The sequence below is a fragment of the Salmo salar genome, chromosome 16 (genome assembly GCF_965601325.2).
Source record: "Salmo salar chromosome 16, fSalSal1, whole genome shotgun sequence".
In the NCBI taxonomy this organism is placed as follows: domain Eukaryota; kingdom Metazoa; phylum Chordata; class Actinopteri; order Salmoniformes; family Salmonidae; genus Salmo; species Salmo salar.
The window spans coordinates 24,708,973-24,721,994 of record NC_138306.1 but is presented as its reverse complement, the minus strand read 5'-3'; the positions used below and the strand labels follow the sequence as shown (position 1 = coordinate 24,721,994).

Below are 13,022 nucleotides of genomic sequence, written 5' to 3'. Positions count from 1 at the left end.
ATACACTATAGAACACACTGTAGAGTCCATCTCACCTCTCACTGTTACTAATACACTATAGAACACACTGTAGAGTCCACCTCACCTCACTGTTACTAATACACTATAGAACACACTGTAGAGTCCACCTCACCTCTCACTGTTACTAATACACTATAGAACACACTGTAGAGTCCACCTCACCTCTCACTGTTACTAATACACTATAGAACACACTGTAGAGTCCACTCACCTCTCACTGTTACTAATACACTATAGAACACACTGTAGAGTCCACCTCACCTCTCACTGTTACTAATACACTATAGAACACACTGTAGAGTCCATCTCACCTCTCACTGTTACTAATACACTATAGAACACACTGTAGAGTCCACCTCACCTCTCACTGTTACTAATACACTATAGAACACACTGTAGAGTCCACCTCACCTCTCACTGTTACTAATACACTATAGAACACACTGTAGAGTCCATCTCACCTCTCACTGTTACTAATACACTATAGAACACACTGTAGAGTCCATCTCACCTCTCACTGTTACTAATACACTATAGAACACACTGTAGAGTCCACCTCACCTCTCACTGTTACTAATACACTATAGAACACACTGTAGAGTCCATCTCACCTCTCACTGTTACTAATACACTATAGAACACACTGTAGAGTCCACCTCACCTCTCACTGTTACTAATACACTATAGAACACACTGTAGAGTCCACCTCTCACTGTTACTAATACACTATAGAACACACTGTAGAGTCCATCTCACCTCTCACTGTTACTAATACACTATAGAACACAAACTATAGAACACACTGTAGAGTCCACCTCACCTCTCACTGTTACTAATACACTATAGAACACACTGTAGAGTCCACCTCACCTCTCACTGTTACTAATACACTATAGAACACACTGTAGAGTCCATCTCACCTCTCACTGTTACTAATACACTATAGAACACACTATAGAGTCCATCTCACCTCTCACTGTTACTAATACACTATAGAACACACTGTAGAGTCCACCTCACCTCTCACTGTTACTAATACACTATAGAACACACTGTAGAGTCCACCTCACCTCTCACTGTTACTAATACACTATAGAACACACTGTAGAGTCCACCTCACCTCTCACTGTTACTAATACACTATAGAACACACTGTAGAGTCCACCTCACCTCTCACTGTTACTAATACACTATAGAACACACTGTAGAGTCCACCTCACCTCTCACTGTTACTAATACACTATAGAACACACTGTAGAGTCCACCTCACCTCTCACTGTTACTAATACACTATAGAACACACTGTAGAGTCCGCCTCTCACTGTTACTAATACACTATAGAACACACTGTAGAGTCCACCTCACCTCTCACTGTTACTAATACACTATAGAACACACTGTAGAGTCCATCTCACCTCTCACTGTTACTAATACACTATAGAACGCACTGTAGAGTCCACCTCACCTCTCACTGTTACTAATACACTATAGAACACACTGTAGAGTCCATCTCACCTCTCACTGTTACTAATACACTATAGAACACAAACTATAGAACACACTGTAGAGTCCACCTCACCTCTCACTGTTACTAATACACTATAGAACACACTGTAGAGTCCACCTCACCTCTCACTGTTACTAATACACTATAGAACACACTGTAGAGTCCACCTCACCTCTCACTGTTACTAATACACTATAGAACACACTGTAGAGTCCACCTCACCTCTCACTGTTACTAATACACTATAGAACACACTGTAGAGTCCATCTCACCTCTCACTGTTACTAATACACTATAGAACACACTGTAGAGTCCATCTCACCTCTCACTGTTACTAATACACTATAGAACACACTGTAGAGTCCACCTCACCTCTCACTGTTACTAATACACTATAGTACACACTGTAGAGTCCACCTCACCTCTCACTTTTACTAATACACTATAGAACACACTGTAGAGTCCACCTCTCACTGTTACTAATACACTATAGAACACACTGTAGAGTCCACCTCACCTCTCACTGTTACTAATACACTATAGAACACACTGTAGAGTCCATCTCACCTCTCACTGTTACTAATACACTATAGAACACACTGTAGTCCACCTCACCTCTCACTGTTACTAATACACTATAGAACACACTGTAGAGTCCACCTCACCTCTCACTGTTACTAATACACTATAGAACACACTGTAGAGTCCATCTCACCTCTCACTGTTACTAATACACTATAGAACACACTGTAGAGTCCATCTCACCTCTCACTGTTACTAATACACTATAGAACACACTGTAGAGTCCACCTCACCTCTCACTGTTACTAATACACTATAGAACACACTGTAGAGTCCATCTCACCTCTCACTGTTACTAATACACTATAGAACACACTGTAGAGTCCACCTCACCTCTCACTGTTACTAATACACTATAGAACACACTGTAGAGTCCACCTCTCACTGTTACTAATACACTATAGAACACACTGTAGAGTCCATCTCACCTCTCACTGTTACTAATACACTATAGAACACAAACTATAGAACACACTGTAGAGTCCACCTCACCTCTCACTGTTACTAATACACTATAGAACACACTGTAGAGTCCACCTCACCTCTCACTGTTACTAATACACTATAGAACACACTGTAGAGTCCATCTCACCTCTCACTGTTACTAATACACTATAGAACACACTATAGAGTCCATCTCACCTCTCACTGTTACTAATACACTATAGAACACACTGTAGAGTACACCTCACCTCTCACTGTTACTAATACACTATAGAACACACTGTAGAGTCCACCTCACCTCTCACTGTTACTAATACACTATAGAACACACTGTAGAGTCCACCTCACCTCTCACTGTTACTAATACACTATAGAACACACTGTAGAGTCCACCTCACCTCTCACTGTTACTAATACACTATAGAACACACTGTAGAGTCCACCTCACCTCTCACTGTTACTAATACACTATAGAACACACTGTAGAGTCCACCTCACCTCTCACTGTTACTAATACACTATAGAACACACTGTAGAGTCCATCTCACCTCGCACTGTTACTAATACACTATAGAACACACTGTAGAGTCCACCTCACCTCTCACTGTTACTAATACACTATAGAACACACTGTAGAGTCCATCTCACCTCTCACTGTTATTAATACACTATAGAACACACTGTAGAGTCCATCTCACCTCTCACTGTTACTAATACACTATAGAACACACTGTAGAGTCCACTTCACCTCTCACTGTTACTAATACACTATAGAACACACTGTAGAGTCCATCTCACCTCTCACTGTTACTAATACACTATAGAACACACTGTAGAGTCCATCTCACCTCTCACTGTTACTAATACTCTATAGAACACACTGTAGAGTCCATCTCACCTCTCACTGTTACTAATACACTATAGAACACACTGTAGAGTCCGCCTCTCACTGTTACTAATACACTATAGAACACACTGTAGAGTCCACCTCACCTCTCACTGTTACTAATACACTATAGAACACACTGTAGAGTCCACCTCACCTCTCACTGTTACTAATACACTATAGAACACACTGTAGAGTCCACCTCACCTCTCACTGTTACTAATACACTATAGAACACACTGTAGAGTCCACCTCTCACTGTTACTAATACACTATAGAACACACTGTAGAGTCCATCTCACCTCTCACTGTTACTAATACACTATAGAACACACTGTAGAGTCCATCTCACCTGTCACTGTTACTAATACACTATAGAACACACTGTAGAGTCCACCTCACCTCTCACTGTTACTAATACACTATAGAACACACTGTAGAGTCCACCTCACCTCTCACTGTTACTAATACACTATAGAACACACTGTAGAGTCCACTTCACCTCTCACTGTTACTAATACACTATAGAACACACTGTAGAGTCCATCTCACCTCTCACTGTTACTAATACACTATAGAACACACTGTAGAGTCCATCTCACCTCTCACTGTTACTAATACACTATAGAACACACTGTAGAGTCCACCTCACCTCTCACTGTTACTAATACACTATAGAACACACTGTAGAGTCCACCTCACCTCTCACTGTTACTAATACACTATAGAACACACTGTAGAGTCCATCTCACCTCTCACTGTTACTAATACACTATAGAACACACTGTAGAGTCCATCTCACCTCTCACTGTTACTAATACACTATAGAACACACTGTAGAGTCCATCTCACCTCTCACTGTTACTAATACACTATAGAACACACTGTAGAGTCCACCTCACCTCTCACTGTTACTAATACACTATAGAACACACTGTAGAGTCCACCTCACCTCTCACTGTTACTAATACACTATAGAACACACTGTAGAGTCCACCTCACCTCTCGCTGTTACTAATACACTATAGAACACACTGTAGAGTCCACCTCACCTCTCACTGTTACTAATACACTATAGAACACACTGTAGAGTCCGCCTCTCACTGTTACTAATACACTATAGAACACACTGTAGAGTCCACCTCACCTCTCACTGTTACTAATACACTATAGAACACACTGTAGAGTCCATCTCACCTCTCACTGTTACTAATACACTATAGAACAGACTGTAGAGTCCACCTCACCTCTCACTGTTACTAATACACTATAGAACACACTGTAGAGTCCATCTCACCTCTCACTGTTACTAATACACTATAGAACACAAACTATAGAACACACTGTAGAGTCCACCTCACCTCTCACTGTTACTAATACACTATAGAACACACTGTAGAGTCCACCTCACCTCTCACTGTTACTAATACACTATAGAACACACTGTAGAGTCCACCTCACCTCTCACTGTTACTAATACACTATAGAACACACTGTAGAGTCCACCTCACCTCTCACTGTTACTAATACACTATAGAACACACTGTAGAGTCCACCTCACCTCTCGCTGTTACTAATACACTATAGAACACACTGTAGAGTCCATCTCACCTCTCACTGTTACTAACACACTATAGAACACACTGTAGAGTCCACCTCACACTGTTACTAATACACTATAGAACACACTGTAGAGTCCACCTCACCTCTCACTGTTACTAATACACTATAGAACACACTGTAGAGTCCACCTCACCTCTCACTGTTACTAATACACTATAGAACACACTGTAGAGTCCACCTCTCACTGTTACTAATACACTATAGAACACACTGTAGAGTCCACCTCACCTCTCACTGTTACTAATACACTATAGAACACACTGTAGAGTCCATCTCACCTCTCACTGTTACTAATACACTATAGAACACACTGTAGTCCACCTCACCTCTCACTGTTACTAATACACTATAGAACACACTGTAGAGTCCACCTCACCTCTCACTGTTACTAATACACTATAGAACACACTGTAGAGTCCATCTCACCTCTCACTGTTACTAATACACTATAGAACACACTGTAGAGTCCATCTCACCTCTCACTGTTACTAATACACTATAGAACACACTGTAGAGTCCACCTCACCTCTCACTGTTACTAATACACTATAGAACACACTGTAGAGTCCACCTCACCTCTCACTGTTACTAATACACTATAGAACACACTGTAAAGTCCATCTCACCTCTCACTGTTACTAATACACTATAGAACACAAACTATAGAACACACTGTAGAGTCCACCTCACCTCTCACTGTTACTAATACACTATAGAACACACTGTAGAGTCCACCTCACCTCTCACTGTTACTAATACACTATAGAACACACTGTAGAGTCCATCTCACCTCTCACTGTTACTAATACACTATAGAACACACTATAGAGTCCATCTCACCTCTCACTGTTACTAATACACTATAGAACACACTGTAGAGTCCACCTCACCTCTCACTGTTACTAATACACTATAGAACACACTGTAGAGTCCACCTCACCTCTCACTGTTACTAATACACTATAGAACACACTGTAGAGTCCACCTCACCTCTCACTGTTACTAATACACTATAGAACACACTGTAGAGTCCACCTCACCTCTCACTGTTACTAATACACTATAGAACACACTGTAGAGTCCACCTCACCTCTCACTGTTACTAATACACTATAGAACACACTGTAGAGTCCACCTCACCTCTCACTGTTACTAATACACTATAGAACACACTGTAGAGTCCATCTCACCTCTCACTGTTACTAATACACTATAGAACACACTGTAGAGTCCACCTCACCTCTCACTGTTACTAATACACTATAGAACACACTGTAGAGTCCATCTCACCTCTCACTGTTATTAATACACTATAGAACACACTGTAGAGTCCATCTCACCTCTCACTGTTACTAATACACTATAGAACACACTGTAGAGTCCGCCTCAACTCACTCTATTATAAACACACACACATTCACTCGCTGGCTGCTGTTTGTATCCAACTCCGTGTGTAACTCAGAAGGCAGATGTGTGTGGGTTTTTCTTAATACAGAATGTAAACTATATATACAAAACTATGTGGACACCCCTTCAAATTAGTGGATTTTTCAGCCACACCCGTTGCAGACAGGTGTATAAAATCGAGGGCACAGCCATGCAATCTCCATAGACAAACATTGGCAGTAGAATGACCTTACAGAAAAGCTCAGTGACTTTCAACGTGGCACCGTCATAGGATGCCACTTTTCCAACAAGTCAGTTCGTAAAATTTCTGCACTGCTAAAGCTGCCCTGGTCAAATGTGCATGCTGTTATTGTGAAGAGGAAACGTCTAAGAGCAACAACAGCTCAGCCGCAAAGTGGTAGGCCACACAAGCTCACAGAATGGGATCGCAGAGTGCAGAAGCGTGTAAAAATTGTCTGTTCTCGGTTGCACTCGGTTGCACTCACTACCGAGTTCCAACTGCCCCTGGAAGCAACATCAGAACAAGAACTGTTCGTTGGGTTTCCATGGCTGAGCAGCCGCACACAAGCCTAAGATCACCATGAACAATACCAAGAACCAGCTAGAGTGGTGTAAAGCTCGCCACCATTGGACTCTGGAACAGTGGAAACTCGTTCTCTGGAGTGATGAATCATGCCTCACCATATGGAAGTCCGATGTACGAATCTGGGTTTGACGGATGACAGGAGAATGCTACCTGCCCCAATGCATAGTGCCAACTGTACAGTTTGGTGGAGGAGGAATAATGGTCTGGGGCTGTTTTTCATGGTTTGGACTACACCCCTTAGTTCCAGTAAAGGGAAATCTTAACGCCACAGCGTACAATGACATTCTAGACGATTCTGTGCTTCCAACTTTGTGGCAACAGTTTGGGGAAGGACCTTTCCTGTTTCAGCATGACAATGCCCCTGTGCACCAAGCGAGGTCCCTACAGAAATGGTTGGTTGAGATCGGTGTGGAAGAACTTGACTGGCCTGCACAGGGCCCTGACCTCAACCCCATCGAACACCTTTGGGATGAATTGGAACGCCGACTGTGAACCAGGCCTAATCATCCAACATAAATGCCCGACCTCACTAATGCTCTTGTGGCTTAATGGAAGCATGTCCCCACAGCAATGTTACAATATAAAGTGGAAAGGCTGTTATAGCAGCAAAGGGGGGACCAACTCCATATTAATGCCCATGATTTTGGAAGGAGATGTTCGACGAGCAGGTGTCCACATACTTTTGGCCATGGAGTGTATCTCTCATGATTCAATGAGTATACCTTGTGGAATATTCTGAGATGAATATGTGTTTCTTGTGTTGAAAGATCTGTCCATTTCTGTATCTAAATCAAGTCATCCTCTCTGTGTGTTCCCAGCTGAGACACCCATTGAGGAGTTCACCCCAACACCAGCGTTCCCTGCCCTCCAGTACCTGGAGTCTGTCGACGTGGAGGGAGTGGCCTGGAGGGCAGGGCTTAGGACAGGAGACTTCCTCATAGAGGTAACCATATCCCCTCTCCTCTCCAACCCCATGGACTACCGCCACTGCCTCTCAGCTCTTTGTCTGACCTCCAGCCATGTGTGCGTGTGTGTGTGTTTGTGCCTTGTATGTGCCCTGTGTGCGTGTGTGTGTGTGTTTGTGCCTTGTATGTGCCGTGTGTGCGTGTGTGTGTGTGTGTGTGTGTGTGTGTGTGTGTGTGTGTGTGTGTGTGTGTGTGTGTGTGTGTGTGTGTGTGTGTGTGTGTGTGTGTGTGTGTGTGTGTGTGCGTGCGTGCGGGTTTGTGTCTTCCAGGTACACAGGGTGAACGTGGTGAAGGTGGGCCATAAGCAGGTGGTGTCTCTGATTAGACAGGGGGGCAACAGCCTGCTGATGAAGGTGGTCTCTGTCACACGCAAACCTGAGTCTGAGGAGGTAGTCCGCAAGAAAGGTGAGCAATGTGTCTATGAGTCCTATTTTGAGTATCTATCACAGGAGGTTGGTGGCACCTAAATTGGGGAGAACGGGCTCGTGGTAATGACTGGTGCGGAATAAAGTGGAATGGTATCAAATACATCAAACACATGGTTTCCAGGTGTTTGATGCCATTCCATTTACTCTGTTCCGGACCATTATTATGAGCCGTCCTCCCCTCAGCAGCCTCCTCCTGGAATGGACAGGGTGAAAAGTGGGACTTCCACTACTGCCTGTCCCTCATTGCAGATGTAATCTCCTCCTCCTCCAGTCCGGTGTCCCATTATTAGCTGCTCCGTGTATTTGATCTTTAGCACAATAGCCATTTGATTCTTAAATGACAGCTTCTGTATTAGTATGTTGTCCTGGAAATGGCAGTTGACACTAGATGTATGGAAGTAGGTTCTGTACGTTCCCATCACCAAGGTGATTTCACCACGTTGGCACACTGTAAATTCATGTGGTTTCCATGTCAACGGCATCTCATCATCTCTCTGCTAAACATCTCCCACTCACTCCTGCTACTACGACCTCGGGAAAGTGTGTGTTTGTGTGTGCGTGTGTCTCTGTGTGTGTCTCCTTGGGTGGGAGAGAGAGAGACAGATAGCTCTGACCTACTTCCATCTGGACAGTAGATAGCAGATCTGTGTTAGTGCCAGTATGTGCACCTCCCGCTCCTATACACACACACACACACACACACACACACACACACACACACACACACACACACACACACACACACACACACACACACACACACACACACACACACACACACACACACACACACACACACACACACACACACACACACACACACACACACGCATGCATGAGAGGGAGAGATAAATGAAAGAGAGCAGCAGAGTGGTAGCTGTGATATGGAGGTCTTTGAGTAGTCAGTCAGTGATTGGTGATCTGTGAATCGTCTAGTCATTACAAATGTATAGTCCCCCTGTCACTAGAGACAGTACACTGGTCCATGTGGAGCTGAACATGACAGACCTGCTTTGCTGTTTTTTGCTGTTTTTTAAGGATGATTTGCATATCCAGCATATTGTTTTTAAGGATGATTTGCATATCCGGCATGTTGTTTTTAAGGATGATTTGCATATCCAGCATATTGTTTTTTCCAAGAGGTTTTATTTTTTGACTAGAAATGTGGAATATTTGTCCTTCTGGTGATGTTTTTGCAGGTGAGTGAACTAATCTGATCCTATACAGTGACAACAATATTAAACCTGAGTATACTGAGCTGATATCACAGGAGGTTGGTGGCACCGTAATTGGGGGAGGACGGGCCCGTGGTAATGGTTGGAGCGGAATAAGTGGAATGGTATCAAAAACATTAAAAATATGGTTTCCATGTGTTTGATGCCATTCATTTCACTCCATTCCAGCCATTATTATGAGCGGTCCTCCCCTCAGCAGCAGAGAAATGAGTTGGTTATGAAGACGTTCATCTTGGTCATGATGAAGTCCCCACATGCTCTCGTCACACTAGAGGACTCAGGTGTGTACAATGTGTGTTGGAGGGTGAGAGGGGGCAATGGACAGGGGAGAGACAGTAGACAATGTGTGTTGGAGGGTGAGAGGGGGCAATGGACAGGGGAGAGACAGTAGACAATGTGTGTTAGGGGGTGAGAGGGGGCAATGGACAGGGGAGAGACAGTAGACAATGTGTGTTAGGGGGTGAGAGGGGGCAATGGACAGGGGAGAGACAGTAGACAATGTGTGTTGGGGGGTGAGAGGGGGCAATGGACAGGGGAGAGACAGTAGACAATGTGTGTTGGGGGGTGAGAGGGGGCAATGGACAGGGGAGAGACAGTAGACAATGTGTGTTAGGGGGTGAGAGGGGGCAATGGACAGGGGAGAGACAGTAGACAATGTGTGTTAGGGGGTGAGAGGGGGCAATGGACAGGGGAGAGACAGTAGACAATGTGTGTTAGGGGGTGAGAGGGGGCAATGGACAGGGGAGAGACAGTAGACAATGTGTGTTAGGGGGTGAGCGGGGGCAATGGACAGGGGAGAGACAGTAGACAGATCTGAGAGATGTAACCACCCCATGGGGTTCTACTGAGCTGGCTTTGCTCTGCCTGGCGATTCTGTGATGTTCTAAGCTGTTCTAAGCTGTGTTCAATACTCTAACAGGCTGCTCCAAGGGGACCTTCTCTGCAATTTGTAACTCTGCAGACACTCTCACACACTCTCGAAACCCCCCCCCCCCCCCCCCCCCCTCTCTATCTCTCACACACACACACTCACACACAAGCCTCTGCGTCAAACCTTGCTATCGCCATGGTAACCATAGCAACCATGCTGCGTGCTTGAATTAAGCATTGCAATACACTTTCTCTAGCTCTCTCTCTCTCTCTCCGTACTTTACATGAATATGCTGACCGGTGATGAAGTAATACTGTATGGACTAGATTAGATCAGATTTCTAGCTGCTCAGTGTAGCAGCGTAGCTAGGCTGTGGTGGCATCCAGATGTTCTGCTGATCTGTTGTTGCTCTCCACAGTGGTGCATTGAGACGGGACTGGCTGGTTGACAGTATATTGAATGAGGTGTATTGTATTGTGCAGAGACTGGAAGGTATGCTGCTGTATTTTAACATGTTCAGATGATATAGTGTGTTGGGTGGCGGACTGCAGCATGGATTTCATAGGCTGTGCGGTGTGATTCTGTGCTGGTGTATTTTAGCTGTGATCATGTGTAGCTGCACATGCGATGTAGCACAGCGGGAGGTATGTCACTGTAGTAGTTGACACTGTGATGGCATGGGCTATCTGTTTTGAGGGATTGTATTGTAGCATGTTAACAGTGAGCTTTTCTGCTGTTATTTGGATGTGGACTGGATAGTATAGTAATAATATGTAGGTATTTGGTATTGGTTGTGGACTGGTGCAGCACTAATAGAGAGCTGATTTGTAATAGTTAGTAGGCTTTACAAGGTTCCTCAGGGTTTTTGGAGGTTAGAGGAGATGTGTGTATTCGGACTGATGTGAATGGTGTGCTGGTAGTGTATCAAGGGATTTCTGAGCTGTGGGATCTACAATTTCTTCCTCTGCCAAGGCCGCATGGCACAATGTACTCCCCACCGAAGTGTTCAGTGGGGTGGTGAGTGTGAGTGTGTTTGTGTGTTTGACGGAGGGAAAGAGAGAGGTACGATGAAGAAGAGTGTGTCTACCCGCAGCCTGAACAAGTCGTCCAGCTTTCCGCAGGCTGACCAGGCAAAGGCTGTGAAGACAGGATGGAGCGTTCGGCTGGGCCACACTCGCAGGGCGCTGGGCAGCAGGGCCAAGGAGCCTTCCTCCTCACCCTCAACATCATCATCTTCACCCTGCCTTTTCTCCACAGCTCCCCCGCCACCTAAAAGAGCCCCCAGCACCACCTTGACGCTGCGCTCCAAGTCCATGACTGCCGAACTGGAGGAACTGGGTGAGTGTGAGAACACAGACGCAAACATTCTCACACATATGTCCCTACTCTGTCTGTCTCTCTCTCTCTCTCTCTCTCTCTCTCTCTCTCTCTCTCTCTGTATCTTTGTCTCTCTCTCTCTCTCTCTCTCTCCCACTTCACCTTTTTCATAAAAATATGCTTCCTGCCTTAACACAATTTAGAGCATGTCTTTAGCTCTGACAGCATAATCTAGTCTTTCTCCTTAACTCTTGACATTTCCTTTCTCTTTGACTCACTCACTCTCTCTCACACACACACACACATCCTGACCCACATTTTCTGTCCTCTCTTTTACCAAGCTTCCGTCCGGAGGAGGAGAGGAGGTGAGTCTGAGTGGAGACCTGTTGAGCCATCATCATGGCCTCTCTGAGCATCACAGCCTGACACACTGTTCAATATGGATGAAGCACCGGCACGACGTGGGCACTGAGCTCTGAGTCAGTCAGTCAGAACCTGCTCCTCAGTCTTGAGGCTCACAAAGATTATAGACTCAGACGCTGCACCCCGTGCCTCTGATCCAGTGGAGGCTGCTGAGGGGAGGATGGCTGGAATGGCGCAAATGGAATGGCATCAAACCATGTGTTTGATGTATTTTATACCATTCCGCTCCAGCCGTTAGCACAAGCCCGTCCTCCCCAATTAAGGTGCCACCAACCTCCTGTGCTCTAATCCAACATAGTGAAGGTTTCTTTAGTTGTGTGATATGCATGGTGTAACTGTCAATTGAAATATATTTGAACATGTGTAGACCTGCATGGTTGTGTTGATATTGTGTGGCCATGAGACATTTTCTAGTTTCTAGATGTCTGACAGGGACTAGAGGCTGTGCATCGTGTGCAAACACTCACAATTTGTCATGTAGAAAGCATCTTGGTCCACATATGCTGTGTCGCTGTTTGCAGACTGTGTTGTCTGTGTGATCCCTGTACAGAAAGGCTAGATGAGATGCTAGCGCCCCAGGAGCATTTGACGTTACGTTCCCAGCCCACAGAGGCCGACTACAGAGCTGCTACTGTCAAACAGAGACCTACCGGCAGGAGAATCACATCAGCAGAGATCAGCGTGAGTTCACATACACACACGTGTGCAGAAACACATAGATGCACAC

At 44.8% G+C, this 13,022-nt stretch overlaps 1 protein-coding gene across 1 annotated transcript in view; it reads left to right on the top strand.

The window, feature by feature from the left end:
- LOC106573509 (SH3 and multiple ankyrin repeat domains protein 3) overlaps positions 1-13,022 on the top strand; it is a 169,781-nt gene that overhangs the window by 140,466 nt on the left and 16,293 nt on the right. The window contains exons 13-17 of the mRNA XM_082963248.1: positions 7,875-7,999; positions 8,291-8,426; positions 11,813-11,893; positions 12,214-12,237; positions 12,846-12,976. Of these exons, the coding sequence (XP_082819374.1) occupies positions 7,875-7,999; positions 8,291-8,426; positions 11,813-11,893; positions 12,214-12,237; positions 12,846-12,976 (497 nt within the window). The remainder of the gene's footprint in view (positions 1-7,874; positions 8,000-8,290; positions 8,427-11,812; positions 11,894-12,213; positions 12,238-12,845; positions 12,977-13,022) is intronic.